A 23,386-nucleotide genomic window follows, 5' to 3' on the forward strand; every position below is an offset into this window, starting at 1 on the left:
CATTCGGGAAGCACGTTGCAGTCATTTGCATGCTGGGATAGCGGCCCATAATGCCGCTGCAAGTGCTGCCAATGGGGCCACCCCAGTGCGCTTGAAGCGGTCAGTGTGGACAGACTGCAGCGCTTTCCCTACTGCGCTCTATGATGGCGGGTTTAACTCACAGCGCTCTACATCTGCAAGTGTAGATGCCCTAATTGTTCAGGCAGGGTCTGTTATCTATTCAATCATTAGTTTATTTGGCCCCATATGCATGGTACTTGGTGCTGTGCACAACCTTCCATTAGAGCTAGCATAACAGTTGAAATCCATGCTGTGGAAGGAGGGAGGTTTGTCTTGCAACACAACTGATTATTCCCCTTCTTCCTGCCATTAGGCTAGTTTATGCCTGATGAGTCAGGTGAGTGCCACTCACATTCAGTTCTGATTAATGGCCAAAAATAGGCAGCTCACAGCACAGTCATATTCCTAGGAGATAAATTCAGTTAGCTGGAAGTTTACCACCCTGGGATCCAAGAGCTAAAGTTTTTCATCCTCCATCAATTAAACAGTTACAGATACATATTGCTTTGAGATCAAATTCTTAAACCCATACCTGCTTTGCTGCAGTCCACAGTAAAGCTGCTTTTTTGACCCACATAAGCCTTTGAGAGTCCTGCACCTCTGGAAGTCACTCTGCTGGCATCAGATGTAGACTTGGGAATGGCACTGTAGCAAGTTTCTGTTGATGACCTAGTCACCGATTCCACCATGATTGAGCTAGTTTCATTTGCACTGCCTGGGCTAACCAGTCGCTGGCCTAGAAAAGGAAGACAGATTTGTAATAGGCAGGTTTCTCTGTACATTTAGAAGGAATTCTGGGAAGTCGAGAAAGTAGTTATGTCAATAGGCTGGATTAATATATTTTGATCTTAATCACCTCACTGCAGTAGCACCTGGAGGTTCTATCAGGAACAAGGATTCACTAGCAACACTACACAAACATGGCACATCTGTGCCCTAAACAGACTTCTTGTAATTCAGTTCTCTTCTGTTCACTGCCTACTCTAAGCTTGTGGTGAACCTGGTTTCAAATCAGGAAGAAAAGAACTCTCAGGCCTGTGATAGTATAAAGAGGTTGTTAAAGAACAGTATTAGCACTCTTCCACTCAAGAGTGATTTTTGCTTCAGCAGTACAGAGGCTAATACTAAGTATTCAGTTTGCATCTAGCATGGTAATATGCACACTGCAGACTTCACACAGCAAGTAATCAAGATTTTTCTATTCCTTGAACTCTTGCATTTTGATTTACAAACCAGGTGCTAGTTATGCTTGCAAACAGTTTAAGAGTAGTACATGAACCATGATTAAGTATTGGGCAATATTTAAAGATGGATTTGGTCATTATGCTTTTGCAGATTTGCACCTACGATAGATATTTGAATGAACATTTGATATTATTTCTGGAAGCAATAGCATCCCAGTGCTTTTAAACCAACACCAAGACACCTGCAGTGCTTGAAAGCCAACAGGGACTTCAGATTTCATGAAGTGAAAAACTGGCTGAGAGAAAGAAGTATTGTGCTTGAGTTGCTAAAGGCCAGTGAGACTTCATACACTTGAGTTGGCAGAACAGAGTGGGTGCAATTTTGTAGAAAACTTTGAAAATAGTCTGTTCAGGACTTTGCACATGAGTGTGGTGGCATTTTACAGATGCGACAGCTAAGACAAGTTGTGCAGTGTCCATTCCATGCTTTGAGCACAGTATTAGCAGACAAAGTCCACTGAGTTTTTCTGTATTTTCTTAAGAAAGCTGTTCAGAAGGTACCATTATCTGTAGATACTCAGGTCCTTGTCCTTAAAGAGGTTCCCTTCCTTTAAGGAAAAAAGTCAAAGATGAGATGGCATCCAGTAAATATGACTTTTATATCAGGGCAAGAGAAGTTTTGTAGTTGTCACTGGGAAAAAAGTGAGCTATGTTTCACCCCCAATGCAGTATGCTGGAGCTACTAATTTTTCAGTATGTTATAGGGAAGTTTGTTCAGCCACAGACAAGCTTTCAATAGCAAGCACCTTAGTGGTGCCTGTCAACTTGTTCTGAAATAGAATCTCATTATCTAGAACAGGGGTCAGCAACCTTTCAGAAGTGGTATGCCGAGTCTTCATTTAGTCATTCGGAGTTAAGGTTTCATGTGCCAGGAACACATTTTAACGTTTTTAAGAAGGTCTCTTTCTACAAGTCTATAATATATAAAAAACTGTTGTATGTAAAGTAAATAAGGTTTTTAAAATGTTTAGCAGCTTCATTTAAAATTAAATTAAAATGCAGAGCCCCCCAGACCAGTGGCCAGGACCCAGGCAGTGAGAGTGCCACTGAAAATCGGCTCGCGTGTCATAGGTTGCCTACCCCTGATCTAGAAGATCAGAGAGGTGGGGAATGCTCTGCCCTTGATAGTCTTCAACATTGCTGCCAATAAATCCCTTTGCAGTATTGCACTGAGATATGCTACAGAGAACTAAATTAGTAGTCTTTAGTTTATGCCATCACTGGTTAGTATTTTTACCTGTGACTTTCGCCTTGAAAGGGCTGCCCACTATATGGTTAGGTCCACCATATTTAATTCCAATTAGATAGTTTCCTGGAGCCATAGGTGTATACATGACATCATAACCCTCAGGAGTTTCCTGGCAGTCCATTTTCACCTTTGAGGGCCCTTCAATTGTAACAGAGAGCGTTCCTGGACCAGCTTTGGTTGTGTTTATGTGAAACTCAGATTGCAATCCTGGAAAGAGGTTTAGCATAAAGAATAAACACAAGGGTGCAGGAAAAGTGGTAATGCTTACCTATTTATGCAAACCACCAGCACATACTGTTACACAAGATCAATGTGCGATTCAGCTAGTAAAAGCAGGCAACAATATGGTACTGAAAAGCGTGGTCACCTTTAGTGTATGTAACAAAGACAGACATGAGTAGTCTAAATGATGTTGATGCTTTAAAACAGATTGTTAAATACAGTAGGTCAAGCTCTTTGGCCCAGTTCCACTCACTTATGCTGGCCTCACGCCAATGAAACTGGTGATTTCAGTGGGGTTACCTCAGCTCTACATTTATAGAGAAGCAGAATTTTGCCTCTGGTATGTATGTTTTCAGAAGTACTACTCCATGTTTTACTTATATGAAGCCATTATTGTCAATTCCTAATCAAATGCTTTTGCCCATTTCTTGGGCATCAGAAACATGGAGGAGAAAAGCCCCTCAAGAGTTTAACAGGAATTGGGGAGGATCTTTTATGATACACGAGAGGCTAATTTAAAGGGAACGAAACTCTTAAACTTTTCAGTCCCCTTTGCAGCCTATACGGACATAGCTCTGCTGCAGTCCTAAACCCAGATAAGATCCCCATCTCCCTGCATGATTATAGCCACCCATCACAGAAGACCCCCTTAAGAGTTGTCAGTAGATCAAAGATTTATCTTGGCCAAGTGTTGCTGGTGTGAATACATCACTTGCACAACAGTTATTCAGATTGCCTTGGGTAGCCCTGCAAGCATTCTGCTTGAGTAGAAACAAAGCTTTGGTTTAGTTATAGCATCAGTTCAATACAGTGGAGTATTAATTTGCATTAGGCAGTAACAGCACAATGCTATCAACATTACACAAAGCTTTCAGTCTCAGGCTACTGTCAGCCATTTGTAGCCTCAATAACTGCAATCTTGAAGCAGGTCAGCTGTGCACAGATGGTCCAAATACTACAATTAATCTTAAGATTCCCGTTCCAAGGTTTACTATTCCTAGTCTAGTTTAAGTCTTTAAATGGGGCAACAGATGGAACAGAAGTTGCTAATTCTGGTTTTCCCACCAGTGCAAAGCAGGACTGTTTAGCAGAATGCCTGCTACCATGGGGACTGGAGGAATAGATGTGCAATCCTGTATCAGACTATGGAGCCCACATAATATGGCACCTTCTCTGGCAATAGCCAATATTCTGTCCTTGGGAAGGAGAGTCTTACTCCAGTTCAGTGTGTATATTGGGAGAGCATTCTTTCCTTACCTCAATAAGTGATCAGTTTATGCCACGCAGCATGGGAATCTATTCCCTTTCTCTGCTTGTGCAGCTATGGGTATGACTACACAGGGACAAGAGACCTGTGGCACATCCTTGGCTGGCCCAGGATGCAGGGCTAAAAATTGCAGTGCAGACATTTGGGCTCTGAATGCAGCCTGAGCTCTGGGACCCTCACTCTTGTAGGAGCCCAGAGCTTGGGCTCCAACCTTAGCCCAAACATCCACACAGCAATTTTTCAGCCCCCAGAGCTGGAGCCCAAGCCTGAGCTAGCTGACCTGGGTCAGCCGTGGGTTTGTTTTTTAAAATCCATGTGTAGACATACTCAGTGTGTTAGTATTCAATTTGGACCTCCCATAGCGGTGAATTCCATCAGTGTTTGTTTATACTCAACTGCCCTTTTCTGCCGGTTTAAGGGACTAGGAGGGAAAGATGGTTTCAAGTGGTCCTAGCTAGTTGCTACCAAAACCTAGAGTCCTTCAGACTGGCCAGTTGTTTGCTGGAGGCAACATGGCAGGACTCCCAGTTTCCAGGTTAACATGAACTGTTAGTTCCATAAGGGACCACTGACCACATTCCTTGAGCTAATACTGGTGTCATTCACTGCAAAATGGAAAAAAAAAAAAAAAAAACACAAAACAACAAAAACACACACACCCCACCGAGTTACATGCTTATGGATTTAAAAAATTCCATCTGAAATGTGTCAGTGGGTAGTGTCAAGGGTGACTTGTTTCCATGGGGGTAAAAAGGGTGAGGATATTTTATATCCATCACTGCTCTTCTGCACCCCACTGGTTAGACTGCCAGGAACAGCTTTAAACAGGGATTGCCAGAGATCTACATTCTACCTTTGCAGAAAGGAAGTACTGCAGAGTCCACAGCAGGGAGAAAGGAAACAAAGGGGCGGGAGGAACCATGCTAGCTGTGGGTGACATCACTACACACATCAAAATGAAAAGGCTTAAGTTTTAGTTGGCTACAGTGTTTTGGCATAATTTAAACTGTCCATAATATGAGCACAAGAATGTCTTTGTACTTGATTACAAAGGGTAAAGTTAAGATACCTTCATTTGTTTGAATGTTTAAAGAAACTGGCAGACTATTTGCAGGCAGGAGAGCTGAAATGATGGAGATTCCAGACTTCCAACAAGAGCACTATTTAAGTAAGATTTTAAACAAACATTCTCTATAGTGTTCCTAATACACAATCGAGAGATGTGATTTCTCCTTAAACAGCAGCCAAAGCTTAAATTTAAAGACCCCCTTAAACTTTTAAAATTGCTAAGTGCAAACAGGAAGTAGACAGTCGACTAGATGCTTGTGTTATATAGCAATATAATTTGAGTTGGGAAATCTAGAGTTCCATTACATAGAGAAGATCTTCACCTTTACTTGCTGAGACCCCAATCCACAAAGGTACTTAGGAGCTTAAATCCCAGGTTTAAGCTCCACTGTGATCTACAGAATTCCTGGTGAACCCTGTAGGTGCCTAAACTCACATGGCACCTAAGTTCTGGCCCCTTGGGAGGGTGGGGATACATGTGTACACACACACCCCTCTCTAAGTGCCCAAACACTTATTTCCCAGCCAAGCCCCAGAGCAATTCACAAACTGGACAAGATAGACATTCGTTGACCTATCTAGTAGGTGTGCTCAGGTCACCTACCAGAGTGGGTCCATTAGAAAAATCTCGCCAGAGGTGCCACCCACGTTATAACTCTTAACCACTGGGTCACATCACTCACCTGGGATGTGGGAGACCCAAGTTCCATTTCCCCCCTCTCTGCCAGAGAGAAACTAGTATTGAACAAGCATCTCCTACTTCTTAGCGAAGTGTTCTATGCACTGGGTATGATATACTGTGATGTGGGGCTCCATCAATCTGTTGAAAATGATCCACTGTGGATAAATATTTAAGTCATTGGACCAGAGTGGAACTTACTGTAGTCCAGTAGTTAGGGCACCCACCTGCAAAGTGAGACCCAGACTCCAGTGTCCCTGCTCCAATCACTCATTTATCCACAACAGAACAGCTTCAATGAAGAGTCAGTGAGTATCTCAACAGAATACCCCACAGCTCAGTGGTCAGAGCACTCCCAAGAGGATTTGAACAGCAGTCTCCCACCTTTCTCCCCTTCTGCTAGAAGGGGGAAATCAAACCTCCATCTCTCATACCAGGCAAGTGCACCAACCACTGAGCTAAAAGTGGTTGTGTGAAGCAAGGCAGGCATCTAACTCACTCACAAGAAGATACGTAGGCACCTAAACCACCTGACTTCAGGAGACTGGTTCCTGTTTGTGGATCACTAAGCAGAGTGAGTGCTCTCTCTCAGGGAGGGATGGAGCCAAGGGACACACCCCTTCTTGTCAGCATCTCCTATTGGCCAGTTTAGGCAGCTCCCTGCCTACTGTCCTCACTTTTCTGAATTGCATTCCAAGACACTTATCTCCCCATTCATTGTATAGGAGTCTAAGCACCTCACTCAGCTTTTGTTGATTGTGATATTCTAGACACCTAAAAGTTAGTCCCCATGATGCTCAGGTGTTGCAACACCTAAGTCCCTTTGTGGATCTGGGCTTGAATAATTTTCATTCTGCACTATCAATTCTCTTCCAAAGTTCTTTGGACAAGGAGTTTAAAATGCCTTTATTTAAAAAAATACCTCCATCTTCTTCTGCATACCTCATGTGTTAGAGCTTCCCATGTGGGAATAAAGCCAAAGTATTTCCCAAACTCCAAGGGACCACCTAAGTTGAGTTGAGCTAACTGGCACAGATTTGCTTAGTCAAGTTGCTAACCAATACAACTGAAATCTTTGCTTCAACCACCAGAATTTGCAGTCTTTAATCCTGCAAATTGTTGGTTTTACAATCCTAGTAAGCTTTATAACAAGGCAGAATAAGAATGCGTATGAGAAAATAAAGGCGGAAGAACATACGCTTGTTAGTTTAGCTGCCTTGGCAAGGAGAAAGTAAACATTTACGGTTGTATAAAAATCAGTGCGAAAAATCAGCTTTTTGGAAGCATTAGAAAGGGGAATTTTCATTGGGCTAAACACTATATTCAGTCTGATTTCAGAATTACGAGGGAAGTTACCTGTGATACCACTCTCTAGGCCAGCTCCATATGCAGTAACAAGTGCTGGATTGCCTGCCTGTCCTGGTTCCCCGACTCTGACTTTAAATGGGCTGCCTACCACATGGCTTCCATTAAACTTCACATCAATGGAGTGAATACCATTTTCATGTGGGATGAAACGAACAGCATACTTATCTGTAAGACAAGCACAGTGAAATATTTCAGTAATATTGCCCGTGAGGATGTAAAAACAGACTCACTCCTTAACATCCAGTAAAATTTGAGGACTCTGAATAGCCAAGTTGGATTGCACAAGTTGTCCTGCTTTCAATCTGAAATAGGACTTTGGTCAATAATATGGTGCCATGAAGAGTTTGACAAACTCTTATCTTCCCCATCTTGTTTAGAAGTGAGTGATCTTAACTGTTAGCTGTACTGAAAACCAATATAACGTTAAATAGACTGGCTAGTAGAGCCATTTGCCTTATGCATCAGTTAAGATCACCAGGAGCATTTACTTTTGTGACCTAGAGAGTAAGTAAGCCCAAGGACAGCACAGCTTTCCTATTATTGCTTAAAGCACAATCTGTTGTCCATTGGGTATATGGATCAAGTCAAGCCAAATCCCCTCTCAAATAGAAATGGGAATATGCACCTCAGGGATAATTGCTAAGTTACTTGGGGTTCCACGTTTGAGAGTCACTTGACCATACTGCATTTTTGGCTTCACACATTAACCCAAGGAAAAAGGCTATTTGAGTCTTTGAGCAACTCCCACTGTCATTTGTAGGAAAGTCCCATTGACTTCAGAGTCTGAATTTCACTTAAGTTCTGTTTCGAGGCTTCGGAAACACTGTGCCAGAGGCAAACAGAATACCCAAACATTAACAGAACTGTGCTAACTGCTTTTGAAATTGAACAGCAAGTCTTTCCCATAGTCATTTAGACTTTTAAATGAACTGCTGTACCAAAGTCTGTAAAAGGAAAACCGTAACTGAAATAGGAAATCATTGACTATTCTTTACACAAGAATAAAACGCATTTATTGTTTTTTAATTATTTCTGTAGCAATCCATGTCAGCCAACCACCAATTGAAAATGTAGCTTTGAACAAAACCTTTAGGAAGAATCAGATTCTGTATGGATTGTTACAGAACAAAGTACTTTGCAGCACCCAGAACAAAAAGTTTCAGTAACAGCATTATGTGCAAATTTCACTACACCACCAGTGAATAGGGAGTACTTGGAATTTATACTGAGCAAGACAGGTAGCTACACAATTCTAGCCCCCTGAAGTAAGGTATTCTTCAAATAATCAAACATTTTCCCTTTAATTTTTACAAAGGGTTTACATTAGGTTGATTTGAGACTGGCAAGAAAATACACCTCAATCTGACGGGACAATTCTAGTTGGAATAGTTCCAAAAGGCAAGTTTCCAGACTAGTTACTAGTAACAAACCAGAAAAGTAAGCAAGTCAGAATGATTTTGAGTTGCCAGTTACGTTGGTGTTGCAAAGAGAATAGTCAGCTGGCGTGAACATGATATTCAACCACTGTACTTAGGAACTTATCAACTATTAATATTTAAGATATGGAAATCTGTGCCATGTTTAAAATACAGTAGACTTTCATTCATACAAGTTCTTACCAGGCTCCAGTTCAGAAACATGACATTCTTCCACAGCTCCAGAGGGGCTATGAACTTTAGCATCTATCTTGCCCTTAGCTCCATTAAGCCTTATAGCAAAAGATGCTGGCTGGTTAACTTTTAATCCAGATTCCTAAGAAAGCAATATATTTAGATTACCAAGTTTAGTTTTGTCAGTGGTTTGAGACAGACATTGTTAACAGAATATTTACAAGGACACTACGTTTAGTTACCAAAAAATTAGTGCTAGGAAACAAAGGCATAGTTGAGTATTTGAGAGTTAAGTTGTCTTGACTCTAAGCACTCTCTCGGCATTATCTTCATTGTTTGCCGTTTTAAAAATGGCAAACTTGTGTCCAGTAGATATTAACAGTGGACTTGTCAGTTAATGATTAACTGGGAACCATATTACACTTTCTACAGCTACCCAACAAGGCGTATTTACTTATGGCTAGGAATTTGACATTCCATCAATAGTTTCATACTCCTACTCTGTCATGACGCAATCACCAATAATGTTCAATATCGGTCACCCACTATCACTGGAGGTGGAGTCAGTTTTCAGATGTTTGAGACGTTAGTTACATATTAGCTATAGCTCTACTTCCAGTTGCTGATTCATTCCAACATTAATTCAGAAGTAAGACAAGTCTATCAATGCAGCTGTCAGAGGATCTAAATGCATTTTAAATTTCCTGCAACGTGATATTTAGTGTCATCAAAAATGACAAATGACAAACTAAAGATTAACTAACATGAAACCAGATGTTGCTATGCTATGTAAAGAGATCAATATTGTGTGTTTGACTTCAACAAGTAATCAGTCACAAGTGTACATCATAGTTATTCATGCAATTGATAGGGTCCTTATCACGGAGGAATGGTTGCATTTGGTTATGCTTTAGCCATGTTGACTATAATGTTTTGTAACAAGAACATACTTTACCTGATCCCATTTGCAGCTATATCCTGAAGAGGGAAATAAATGTAACTGAGTAGAATTTAAGTTAAATTAAAATGCACTCATGAAAAATTTAACTGATGGTGCAGGTTTTTGAACATGTCATACAGAATATTCAGCTTTATCTCCCTCTGCAGAGAAAGTAGTTAAGAGCAATCCTGTCAAAAGTCTTTAAATGAAACACAAGAAAATCATCAATACCACAGTGACTAATTAAGGTCCATGCAACTCCTTGTTTAGGCTCTCAGAAGAATTACTACCCCATGTTAAAGTGTCAACTTTAATTTTAAACTAAGAATCTTAATTCTTTTTCAATCTAGGTTTAATCAGGTTGTGTTAAAGACAAGGAAGAGAGTGATCTCACCAACCTAGAACAAGAACTCTAGTAAGAGCCACTTGAGCAGTTCAAGTGCAGCAAGATCTAGGTACAACATACTAACTTACACTGGGTTCTCAGTCTCACTTCCAAGTGTCTTGTTTTTAGGTTTAAACCACACCTTTAATGTTACTTGTATTCAAATACAAGAAGCAACTCATGTTTTTTTTGTGGTTAAGTATAACAGATGAGCCCAGAATGAGTACAAAGCTGGAATTCACTCACATTTGCTGCTGTTTATGCAGCTCAAATGGTTCAAGTCTGCGGTTTTAGGACATTGGCACATAAGTGAATTACTGCCTTGTATTCATCTATTTGCTCACATGGATTCTCAGAACAAGTCTAAAGTAAATGCTTGATTAAGTTAGTGTACACAGTTTTGTTTGGGTTTAAAGCTGTGGCTTATACATGTCCCCTTACAAGTCAACTCAGCATTACTTGAGTAAACACAGCGAGTGTTCACATTACATATTTCAGGGCTAAGGGGCTCTAGGCTATACTAGGTTCATTCAACTCATAGGCAACTCTGCCAGCTAGTTGGAGGAGCAATCCCATTTTACAGGACCACTGTTCCCCTTCTTACTTGAATTCCCAAATCTCCTAGTGTCTGCAACTGAAGCATGGCTAATGTTTTAAATACTGGTTGTTTAGAGGTTGACCTTTAAGAATCTCCTCTAGACTAGTTACATCTCCCTTGATTGCTAAAGGGCTTTCAGTTGCTTTAAGTTTTTTTTAAGCTACAAGTTTCATTTGGCTGTGGAAGTATCAATCTATTTAAAACTGATCACCTAATAAACTTAAGACAGAATTTTTACAGCCTCTTTGAGAACAAGGACAAAAATCAGTCAGCATGTGGTAAATTATGAAGATGCTTCCTTATGTCTCACCTGAAGGCTAGTAACAGTGAGTCTACGAGCATCATCTGAAGGTTCGATGACAGGAACTAGGTAGGGGCTTTCTGGAATATGCTCATCGTTGAACTTTATGGACACCTCATAGTTACCTGAAAGACAAGGAAGTAGTTTGTAAGAAAGCCCCCCAAAAAACTACAGAAATTTCCAGAGCAGTGATTTCAATAGTATTTGGTCTCACTACGTACCAGGATCCTGAGCAATGTAGGATACACCACAAGAGCCATCTTTATGGTCTTCGAAGGCAATTTCTGCTTTACTTGGGCCTTCAACTGCAATAGAAAGTCCTCCAGCTCCAGCTTCTCTTGTCCATATACTGAATTCAGCTGTTGACAAAGTATACAAGCAGAGACTAACTGCTAGTGAAGATTTTGAGTCCTTCTGGTCAAGAAGTATAATATTCCCTATGCAATGGTTTGAAAAATACTGATACCATGTGTAAGTAAGAGACAAAAAGACTAACAGTAGTACCATTTAGATTTAGAAAAATAGTAACAGTTAATTCATTCTCAGGTAGTGTTACTGACCACTGACAGGTCGAAGCTACAAGCACCTTCAACATATAATTCTGCCTCTATTCATTGAATCGGTCAGGTTTACTACAGTTGTCTGAGTCAAAGCCCAACCTGGTCAGAGTTCTCTATATAAAGTTACAATACACGTTAAAGTTACATTTTAGGCCCCATCTGTACTTTTTTGCACTGATTTAGCAACAGAGATGCAAATCCCTAGTGTAGATGTGCTGCACTGGCATTAGGCTAAGGTAGACCCAAGCAAGTAGCATCAGTGTTTTGTAGTGCCTACTAGGGGTTTGTGCCATTTAGCTAAAAGGTAAGACAGGTGTCAGTTCCTAGTCAAGACAACCTTGGCGTTACCACAGTCCTATCAATATATGGCATGTCACTGGACATGAATTTAAAAAGCTGAAGATGCCTATACAAGATGTTCTCCACCCATGCAATGCAGCTGTATTTGTTATTTTCCTTGGCCTGTATTTCAGCTGCACACTACACAGCTTGAAGTGATGCACTAATATTACAACTAAGCTCTAGTTGAGCCATCAAGCTATACAGTCCTGTTTACAGCAGTTGACTATAGTGTACTACCTGACTTGCTGCTCTAAAGCCAAACATGCAATATTGTATTCCAAGCTACAGGAGTTTGGTAGTGAAGTCAAGGAATTCTCACCTGGGATGCCGGCTTCTGCCCTCTCAAGTCCTGGACCTCCAGCTCTTACTTTATTAGCTCCCCCTTCACCAAGTGGCCCAACAGTGAATTGGAAAGGACTGCCTGGGACATGCTGTCCTCTGTATTTGACATTCACAGTATGGACCCCCATTTCTTGTGGCACAAAGCGGACACAATATGTGTTTTTTCCAACTTCATTTATTTCTGCATCGGCCGTTCTTCCAGAGGGGCTAGTTACCTGGGCTGTCATATCACCACTATCAATTTCTAGATAGAAAGAGGTTAGCAGTCACTAATGGAACAAAATAATTACGGTTGAGATTTGAGTCAGTGGGCTTTGCAGGGCCAACTCCTGTAGGTACTTGTAAAAATATTCCACCTAAACAATGTGAGCAAATCTATTATGGGCTAGATTCAATGAATTTTAGCTTTCACTTAATTTAATGAATCTGTGCATCCATGCTTGGTCCTGCCAAGGCTATCCCAGACCCAACTGCAAAGAATCCACACCTTTATCTGGCATGGTAACTTTCAGTCTCTGGGCTCGGAGTTTTACAGTCCATCAGAACTACTTCCAAGTCCAACAGGTGCCAATAGGGCAATCCAGAGCTCCCTGACACAAGGGCAGAATACACCATTTCTGTAGATCTACCCTCCTAGTACGGAAGACATTACCCTTGAGAACATGCATCTGTACTGCCTGGCATTGTTGAGCAAGCCCCATAAATGGTTTAATCTTTCTTGTTTTAAGTGACAAAATGTTACACAGATTTAGGATCATGCTTGCAGAGCACCATGGACATGTTTAATAGAAGATGGTCAAGAGCTAATATGCATGGATTTCCACGGTCTTCACAGTGGAGTCATTTACCCTAGCCCAGCAATATCCAGGTAGTTTCCTAGGAAGAGGTGAAATATCAGCCAGCCATTAAGGCATGAAAAACCTGCATAATTATTTGAGATATAAAGGAGCATACGGATGGTGACATTTATAAAAACCAGTCACCAATATCATGGAAATAATTTCAGAATATTGTGGTTTAACTCAGAAGCATTCTTGAAAATAAGGTATTTGTTCACCATGAGACGGTCATTCACCTAATCCAAAAAGTAGGAAATATGAATCAGAATATCAGGGTTGCAAGGGACCTCAGGAGGTCATCTAGTCCAAGCCCCTGCTCAAAGCAAGACCAATCCCCAGACAGATTTTTGACACCTGTCTTACCTGGTTCTTAAGTCTTACAGATTGGGTATATCACCACTTCAGGACAGTTAGGCCTCACCTCCACATTATGGAAGTAGCTAAAAGTCACTTTTCTGGTTGTTTTTAAGGGGGCGAATAGGAGATTTGCTTGCCTATTGAACTTCACTTAATTCTTTAAAATTCCCTCCCTTAACGCAGGACATTTCTGCCCACAGATATTCACTTTTAACACCATGTTCAGTAAGAATGGGATTTTATGCAAGTCAGGCTAGGTAATTAAATGTGAACACTCTGCCACTCAGATGCCATGCTCCCAGAGCTAAAAATGTACCCTCCATCCCTACAAAACCTCCACTGAGCACTCTGCATTGCTGTGGACCCAAAAGGCAGATTGACTGGAAAGTCTGGCTCCTGACAGTAGCTCCTCCAGCCATGAAAATATGACACTGAGGTGCTCTCAACTGAGTTGGGCCATTGTCTTTCAGCTCAGCAGACAGAAGTAATTCAAATGAGGGAGTTTCTACAGAGATACAGCTATTTAAAACTGAGTTACTAAGAGAAGGCAGTAAGGAAATGAAATAAAGGGAGGGGAAGACGCAAGAACAGCTGGGACAGTTATTGTAATAGAAGTTGAGAAATATTGTCAAAATACAGCTATAAAGTTCTTCCACTAGAAACAGTAAATAAGCAAGTGGCTCAGGTCTTATAGCTGTGGTTTACACAAGTTCTCACTTTAGAGAATATAGATAACTAATTTGTATTATGAACATCTAAATACCATTTGCTGAATGAAAAACCTTCACTGAAAATATTTCATAAGCATTTTGAAATAGTTACAACACACCAAGGAAGCAATAGTGGATTTAAAGGTTATATTGTTAAAAGCCTGTTTCCCTTAAGTTTGCCAAGTAAAAATACAAACAAGAGTTACACAGAAATTGTCTATAGGTTAAGTTACAACAATTATTGTACTATAGCTCTACTTTCCACTTCACTATATGTGGTTTGATTTTATGGGTTATATATCCTCTATATTTATTCCACTCTATATTGAGCCGAAGAAGTGGGCTGTAGCCCACGAAAGCTTATGCTCCAATAAATGTGTTAGTCTCTAAGGTGCCACAAGTACTCCTGTTCTTTTATTTAGTAAGTTATTCTTCCATTTGTTAAACATTGTTACAGCCTACTTCTTAAATGGCTTAACTAATTCATCTGAGAATTAAAATATAAATGCACTCTAAATAAGTTTCAGGTCTCATTAAGACATTTAACATTTTAGCTAGCAGCATGCTAAACAAGCAATCATTTGCAGGTTCAATGTTCCCACTATACTTTCTGTGGTAAGTGAGGCATGGATGTAAAACAAAGTTAAACCTTGCGCAGTAGAATAGCCAGTTGGGAAATGTTACCTGGAATTTTCAAGTTAAGGTCACACATGCTTCCAACTGTTGCAACAGAGGGAGTTCCTCTTGCACGTGTGATACTCTCCTTCACTCTTCCTTCACCACTTATTTTCACAGTAAATGGACTACCTGTAAGTAGCACAACAACATTTCAGCTTGGAAATATTTGAAAGAATGAAAAATCCTACACTTAAATTCATTAAGGATTGAAACAGTTTCTTTAGATTCTTCAGGTTAGTATAACAGATGAGAAATAAAAAAGATACTTAGTCAATGCATAGCCAAAGACAGAAAATAGATATTATCGCCACGGCTAAGAAATTTTGGACACTCACTCCTTGTGACGAATAGCGAAGAACCCAAAGGTTGAAGATTCTGATATTGATACCATTTGCTATCTAATCCTACGCAGCAACTGAAGAACTAGCAAGATTAATGGACCAGCTACTCTGAGTGAGTGCCTTTTTGATTCCTCTCCAATCAAGGCCACCACTACTACACATTTCTTCAGAGACAAGTTTGTGTGTGTGCGCAGACACTGAAGGGAGAAATCCACTCCTCCCATACCCAAGTTATGGTACTGAGGCTCCCCCTGCTCTGAACATGTTTGCAGGAGAGGATGACTAATCCTGGTGTCTGTGCACCTGCAGAAAGTATCACTTAGGTCAGGATTTGATATTCCTTTTCCCTCCTGCATTAGTATGCAGTGTGAATTCAGCAGCGGAGGAGGCTTGGTTCAGAAAGTACGGCCTTCTAGTCTTTCCTTTGCTTGAGGGGTGGTCCCATCAATATTCTTGGTCTTTTCCCTCTCTAAAGCAGTTACTCTGGGAGAGGTAAACCGGATCATTTAACCCGCTAAACACCCCCCTGCATTCTAAGCTACCATTTTGTCTTTTGAGCATCATTTAATATGGCTGATAGACTGGTATTCGAGATGCAGAACACATCTTCCCTTGATGTTACCTCAGTGATCCCTTAAGGCCCTGATGATTCAAAACATGCACATCCCAATGTCTGCATCAAACAGGTCACAGCCAAGGCAACAAATATAAAACAATGGAACCAGTACAGGAGCTAGGAGGTATTAAGTCCCTGACTCAGGTACAGCAAGCTGTAAGCCATTCCTTCTTACCTGGAACATGCTCATCTGCAAATTTAGTGGACACTATGTACACACCAGGTACAGTTGGAAAATAGGATACTTGACAGGTTCCATCTTCTAGGTCTTCTGTTTGAATATCCACCTTACTAGGTCCTTCAACCGCCAGTGAGATCCCACCATAACCTACAAGTTGCAACATGTTAGTTTAGCCTCACGTATCGTCAAAAAAATTCAAGTTATGAACAAATGATTTGAAGTCAAATATGGTTCAAATCCAAGCTTGGCAATTGATTTTGAAGCAAGTAAGCCAGCCAGTCATTTCAGTGTATGGATGAACTAGTCACATGAAGCCTTGAATAAAGGTAGTCTAATGCTATTTGTATTGCAGTATAACCAGAGAGACAAGGTAGGTGAGGTAATATCTTTTATTTGACCGACGTCTGTTGGTGAGAGACAAGCCTTTGAGCTTACGCAGCTCTGTAGTTTTTTTTTTTTTTTAAATATAAAACAAAAAACATACTACCCACCCAGTCAGGTATAACCTGTTTTTTAGTTCTTAGATTGTTATGTTGTCAGTACTCAGTCAATTAGTTTCAGACAGGGGAAGAAGTTTCAGGTACTATATACTTGGATTCCATATCAGAAACTGGTAGTTTTACGGCCATATTTTCCTGACTTTGTAAGTGCACCTTCCCCGGTTGCGAAAGAGGCCCATAAGGGGGGGCGGGGGAGGGAGAAGAGAAGAGGAGAAATCCTACTACATGGGGAAAAAAACAGAACAAAAAAAAAAAAAAAAAAAAAAAAAAAAATCAGGAAAGCTACTATATACAAAATATCAAATAATATCTGCTTCTTGAATCTATTAGAAGTAACACCTAAGACTAAGCTAACAGGCAGAGACCGTTGTAAACAAGAGAACTTGAATAGCATTAAAATTTAGTAGCACGAATACTTCTAAGAAGAATGTTTGGGGCCAGCAACTGATTCACACTTTGCATTAGACAACTTTGGGATTGTGCTTCAGGACTGACGGTTGGATGGACAACATGAATCTGGAAGAAAGGAGCAGCTGCATTGCTTGGATTAGTTTCGAATGGATAATCCAAACATCAGAAAGGCACCATCCTGAAGAGCCCATAACTCAGGTCTCCCTCAGAAGAAAAGTGTGCTGAAGCACTGTTCCAAAATGGACCTTTCACATAGCACTAACCTGCATCTCTTGTATCTACAATGAAATCACACATTTCAAACGTGCGTCCTTCTATCAAGCCGCGGCCTGAAACTTTTGCTCTGCTGGCATCGCCAATCTCTGACTGAACCACCATGATAGATACAGGGCTGTTTGGCACATGACTTCCATTTTTCTTAATGCTGACAAGGTGTTCGCCTACTTCTCGTGGAATGAATGAGATACCTACAAGGCAGACAATCACAGCAGAAATAAGACAGGCTGGTTTATAGGTTTGCATACATGCCACCTGATTAAAACCCTTGTCACATGAATCAAGAAGCACTGCACTGAGAAAGCAATTAAGTCTTTTAATTTTGCTGTGTAGCTGCAGTTCACATTTAAGGGGCCAATAGGGAATACCAGGCTCTAGAAGATTGTTAATCCAAATTGATTAGTCATGGGTAGCATCAGTGCACCTAGAAGTGTGCCTCAATCCCAGCATGGAGTATTACATAAAGGGTGAGCCAGGCATTCAGTCTCCATACCCATTCTGTTCCTGGCCAACACGCTTGCCAGGTGAGGATTGGAGGACACTGGAAAGAGATCAGCCCAGTCCACAAGCTAGTGAATGACCAGCTAGTAACAACTGCAAGACAGCATTTTAGTTTCCTTTCTCGAGAAGAGGCCGAGCTTACCAATGTGGTTATTGGGTAATCGTTTCAAAAGACAAGGCTCGTCACGACCAGACGGGGCTCTAATACTGGCTGTTAAGAGGCTGAGATCAGACTCGTTAATGTCCAGCAAGAAGTCAGCAGCAGAACCAAGCTTAACTTGGGATCTTCTTCTGCCATCATCTACAAAAATACAAGCAGATTCCAGTTAGATTTATATATGACTAGCTTTATAATGCAGGTTGAGCTGGGAGGCCCACATCCTGTTCCTGGCTCTGTCAGACCATCAGTCTGAGCCAACAGTGTACTCTGCCTTGTTTGCTTTATCATCTGATAAAAACACACTAGTGCTTTGAAATTACCACCTGATAACATATAGCTGATATCTGGTGTCTCCATTTATATGGGTCTAGTTAAGTAACTGGTCCAGAAGAGCTTCAGTTCTATTGGCTCCTATATCCTAGGATATTTATCATGTCCTACTATGGTGGTCTCATAACATCTGGAATTCTACTCCATGAAATGATAAATATGGAGCAAGATTATGTTAGGAAGACACTTTAGGATGATTCTTTCAGTCCAGCTTGGTAACCAACGTGAGCTGGTCAGTGTCACAAGGTTGTTGCGTCTGTTTTCACTTTGAACACCTGCAGACCTCACCTAAAGGCATTCTGAGCCAGTGTGAAGCTAGACGGATGATCTCCAGGTCCTCCTCTCATCCCATGCGCTTACTGTTACAGCAGTTTAATTCATTACTGTCATTCTTGTGCTAGCTAATATCATACATTACTAAATAGAGTATGTTACTAGCCTTACAGGTTAATTCACAAGGCTAATGTGTAGACGTCACTGACAAAATAAAATTGGCTACCTCACCCAGACTGCAGGCCAGAGAGTAGCTTCCCAATTTTGCAGTTATACACTGAAGAGGCAGTTGGATTACACTCTGGAATCTGATCATTTGTTGATTGGAACGGTTAATTACTGTGTCAAAACAGTGTTTTTTCATACCTGTGATCTTGGCAGTGAATGGGCTGCCTGGGATGTGTTTGTCATTGTACTTCACCAGTATGCTGTAATCTCCAGGTAGGGTTGGCAGGTAAGTGACTGTGCAAGTGCCATCTTTGTTATCAATGCAGCTAATTTCTGCTTTTGAAGGTCCTTCAATAGCCAAGTCCAGTCCACCTGTTATAGAAAGTAGTATTTTAATTGAGTAACCTTTAAATAAAAGGTTAAAAAGGCAAGGTAGCTGTAAAGAAGGCATCAGTTACTAATAAAATGTATTACATAGTATTCAGTTTGAGGTTTGCTGTTCAGTTTTATCCTTTCAGAAAAAGGACTTTTAGCAGAAGAGCCATTTGCTTCAGCCAGCTAGAAGTGTGCCAAGGCAGCCTTGACAGAGCATGATTCAATCTACTACATTCAATTCATGAAACACTGACTTTTCAGAGCCAATTTACTGGCTAATGAATTCCACTCCTCCCCCCTCCAAATTAAGCCAAGTTTATTATTCCAGGAAACAAAGTCTGAAAAACTACTGTGTACAGGAAATGATGTTACAGTTTTTACTCTGCTGTGTGCAAGTTACAATTCAGAAAAAAAAGGAGTCAAGGAGTCTGACCTAAACAAAGTCTACTCATGTCAGCATTTAACTTTGGTTTTCCCTTATAGAATCCCAGCTAACGAGTTAAACAGAGAAAAGTTATTCAAAGGTTATTTCGAGTAAGTTAGAACATCACTATTAGTTTATGACTTAAGTTCAATTATGCATACAGATTACATCTGCAATGTTTGAAATTGCTTTAGGCTTGTTTGTATAGAATTAAAGTTTGGTTAAAACAATATTTACCATCCCTCTTAAAGAACTCACCCTCTCCAGCATCTTCTGTGACAATGGTAAAAGTCGCTGGTTTGTTTGCTATACCATAAATGAGACCAGGTCCATAGGCAGACACGTTTCCACTGTTCGGATAGTTTACATAGAACTGTAGTGGGCTCTCTACAGAGGATTTAAGAGATAAACCAGACAATGAAAATATGCATAAAACCACATGTTGGGGGTTTAGAAGCATTGGATGTTTATTCAATGGTTTACAAGATCTTCGCTTTTCTAGTGTTAAGTTTGGCATACATAATTCCTTGGAACCTTCCTTTTACCATTACATAAAACATTGGAGATTCTTCTAAAAACCAAGGAATTGCAACAAACATGCCAGTCTTCTTCCCAGCTCCTAAACATATTGCTCAGCTCATTCTGGGCCAAGATTGTGACTTGCTAGCAAGTCACAAACACCACAAAACCTGGTTCCCAAAAACCAAATCCATTAAGTCTGTCTTGTGCACTGGAAGCTCCCCTGCCTCCACTTGCTCTTTCACTCTAGTTTCCCTGTCTATTGAAACAAGCAAAGCCATTTGAATAGTAAGTGCCTTTCAGGGAATTTCTACTTTGATAGTGAAGTGAATACATCTTAAACTGAGTTATGCAACCTGCCAGTTACAACTAAATTGCCAAAAGATATTTGGGAGCAAACTGAACATTCCCAGTTTTACACTGAATGTGTCCCAATGCAAAAAAGGTTCAGCTAGACACTCACCTGGAATATGGTTTCCAATGTATTTGATGTGCATTTCATGCAGCCCAACCTCAGTAGGAGAATATCCAACTGTTACTGTACCATCTTTGTTATCCACAATCTCTGGTGTAGCAGTTTTTCCCGAGGGCATATGAACTTCACCTATAGAAGGCAATTTAAGAGTTAAACTGGAATAGTGGTTCCCCCCCCCACACTCACTCCTTTGAACAGTCACGCAGACCATTTTAAACCAAAGCATTTCAGATGGTTAAGTTACTTGTCCACCAGTACAAATACAAGACTCATGAGAATACCAAATATTCCTACTTGTGCTTCTATATTTTATTTGTATAGCAGACATATGGTGAACGGCCTAGGGATGTAGCACAAGATTATATTGGCCAAATGAAAGTTTAGTAGGATGTATGATCATTCATTAAGTTACACTTCACTTCTGTAACGGGCTCCCCCACAATCTTTTACAAGGGATTATGAGCACCTTAAAGGAAACCACTTGGGCAACAGCCAAATACTGAGCTGAAGGACAAGTGTCATGTTCTTGAAGAAAACCAATTCTAATAAATGCAGACACCTGGCCTACAGTGTATTTGGGGTGGGGAACAGGAGATTGGGCACTTCATATTACTTTAGCCACCATCCCAGTAGAAAAATCCTTCATTTATGGCAGCCCCCTTAAGTTGTGCGTTTGAGGATTTGGCGTCACTTCTAGCAGCTAACAGAATGTCAGCTACTGAGGCTGTACAGAAGGCCTGGAAGAAGAGTCAGCAGCTGTGGACTATGATCATCTATGCTGGAGGAGTTCACTTGATAAATTACATTAGTTTCAGGAGCAATAAACAGCTGCTCGAGAAAGAATGGGATAGGTAACGTCTCAGGTTAGGACTAAGGGGATCAGTGGCAGTGCCAGGAGTTGCCTTGTTGAATTTAGAACATATTTCACACATGCATATTTTATTAAGTACATTGCTTATGCCTCTGTATACAAGTAACAAAAAGCCTCAAGTTACGGAGTACTTCATATGTCAATGCCATTTTCCACACCACATTTGCAGTTATAAATGCTTAAGTGTGCTGTCAAAAGCAAGGCAGCTCCATGCAGCTTGTATACTATGAAGTGGTTACCTGTTATTTCTCCCTTCCTTACAGCCCAAGGAATAACTAGATCAAAGGGCTTAAATCCCACACCATTCATGTCACCAACAGGAATGTATGGTTCTTCTGTGACCTAAAGAAACAAGGAGCTGTCATTTTATGGGGACAGAGTAAGTATAGAGCAGCTAGTGTTTGCTTACAGTACAAAGAGGAGACTGATCTATGTGCAGTGCACAAAATTTGCACTAAGTACTGTAGAGATGAATCAACTACAGAATTTTGCCCAACTAGACAGCTGCCCAGTTAAGCATCCCCTGATATCCATTAGCTTAATATTGGCCCACCTGCCAAATAGTCAAATAAAAGATTTTCAGCAAGTTGAAGATAAAAATTGCACATAAGTGAAGAAAATGAAAGACAAAATTTAGCACACACAAGACGCAAAATGGTTCCATCTGAGAGAAGAGTTTTAGTTGCTCAAGGCCTGGAACAAAAGTGTTTTTTTTTTTTTTTTTTAGAATGGTAGATTGATTGCAATGTAAGCAGCAGCAAATTTTTGCCTGAAGAAATACAAGTTTCACAATGCAGTTTTAGACAAGACACTGTTTGCCATTTTACTGGGAAAACGTTGCTTGAAGTTATACTGCAAGGTTGAATTTGTTAAGTTACACAGAAATAGAAGCAATAAATGGACACTGTTCCTCTTCATGTTTGAGAGTTTGGAGAGTCCCTTTAAGCAGCAAAGAAAACAGATCTGCATGAAGTCTGAATCCCAAAATACATTTGATCAGCTGGAAAGCGATGAACAAATGACCAGAAAGACCAAGCAGTCCCAAGCAGCAGGTTGTCATTTCTGAAATGGAATGTGAAGAAGAGTAAAAAATTGTGTACCCAGGGATGGAATCCAGGGGGACATGCGCTTACTGGCTCCTGCGACATGACTGCAACTTCATCTGCATCCGTAGCCTGGTTAGTGGCAAACGCAGGTTAATTGGATGTCAAGTGTGGAGGAATTAATACTTTGAGTACATAACACTTAAGGGGTTTCACTTTATAGACATTTCCCCATCCCAAAAGTTTCCTCCCAGTTCTCTAGTGGCACCTCACCAGGAGGGAGACATTCAACTGCAGGATCTGACTGAGCATCCTTGATTAAGGATAGCTACTTAGTTAATGGATTCTCCTGATGCATGTTCTGGGATGGTGACTTCAGTGGAAAAGAACCATATTGGGTGTCATTAAGTCTCCCTTCCACCACCACCCCCCCCCCCCACCACCACCCCCCACAGACAGGATGACTGGCAGACTCAAGTCATTCCTACTTAAAGCAACAACAGAAATCCAGAGTATCACATTAGGCCAGAACACTTCAGCTGGTGGTATGCCACTGCTCTTGCTTTGCCCATTTACTTCATTGCAGATCCCTTAAGTGAAGCAACGCACTGGGAATTTACACTAAAACGAAAAGGTCTATTTAGAGAGACAGCTATTGCTCATTGGTATTGAACACCAAAACCCACACATTAGACTTCCTAACGTACGGATGCATTTGTAAGTAGCAAATCTGACTGCCTCTGGAACATGCTCATTGACCTCAAGAGACGCTTCTGGCGGAATGTTTTGAGTGGCTGTGAAGAGTCACTTCAAGGAAGAGTCTTCAGGGGCTACAGTAGCTATCTGCTGAGAGTTAGGCCTAGTCTTCACTTACCGACTGGTCCGGCGGCACGCCATCGATGTTCTGGGATCGATTTATCGCGTCTGGTTAAGACGCGATAAATCGATCCCGGAAGTGCTCACAGTCGGCGCCGGTACTCCAGCTCGCCGAGAGGAGTACGCGGCATCGACGGGGGGGGAGACTTCCTGCCGCGTCTGGACCGCGGTAAGTTCGGACTAAGGTACTTCGAATTCAGCTACGTTATTAACGTAGCTGAATTTGC

At 40.9% G+C, this 23,386-nt stretch overlaps 1 protein-coding gene across 5 annotated transcripts in view; it reads right to left on the bottom strand.

The window, feature by feature from the left end:
• Window positions 1-23,386, bottom strand: part of FLNB (filamin B) — a 136,213-nt gene that overhangs the window by 3,490 nt on the left and 109,337 nt on the right. For 3 of the 5 annotated variants that reach the window (XM_054034966.1, XM_054034965.1, XM_054034968.1), the window contains 16 exons: window positions 22,341-22,415; window positions 21,480-21,582; window positions 20,358-20,498; window positions 19,634-19,762; window positions 18,775-18,948; window positions 17,788-17,946; window positions 17,132-17,335; window positions 15,952-16,104; window positions 14,826-14,948; window positions 12,213-12,479; window positions 11,213-11,350; window positions 11,001-11,116; window positions 8,777-8,909; window positions 7,146-7,322; window positions 2,542-2,760; window positions 593-796 (listed from right to left, as the gene is read on the bottom strand). In XM_054034966.1, the coding sequence (XP_053890941.1) occupies window positions 593-796; window positions 2,542-2,760; window positions 7,146-7,322; window positions 8,777-8,909; window positions 11,001-11,116; window positions 11,213-11,350; window positions 12,213-12,479; window positions 14,826-14,948; window positions 15,952-16,104; window positions 17,132-17,335; window positions 17,788-17,946; window positions 18,775-18,948; window positions 19,634-19,762; window positions 20,358-20,498; window positions 21,480-21,582; window positions 22,341-22,415 (2,515 nt within the window). The remainder of the gene's footprint in view (window positions 1-592; window positions 797-2,541; window positions 2,761-7,145; window positions 7,323-8,776; window positions 8,910-11,000; window positions 11,117-11,212; window positions 11,351-12,212; window positions 12,480-14,825; window positions 14,949-15,951; window positions 16,105-17,131; window positions 17,336-17,787; window positions 17,947-18,774; window positions 18,949-19,633; window positions 19,763-20,357; window positions 20,499-21,479; window positions 21,583-22,340; window positions 22,416-23,386) is intronic. The other 2 variants (XM_054034969.1, XM_054034967.1) reach the window with 1 other exon arrangement.

The sequence above is a fragment of the Malaclemys terrapin genome, chromosome 7, assembly GCF_027887155.1.
Source record: "Malaclemys terrapin pileata isolate rMalTer1 chromosome 7, rMalTer1.hap1, whole genome shotgun sequence".
NCBI classification, from domain to species: Eukaryota; Metazoa; Chordata; order Testudines; family Emydidae; genus Malaclemys; species Malaclemys terrapin.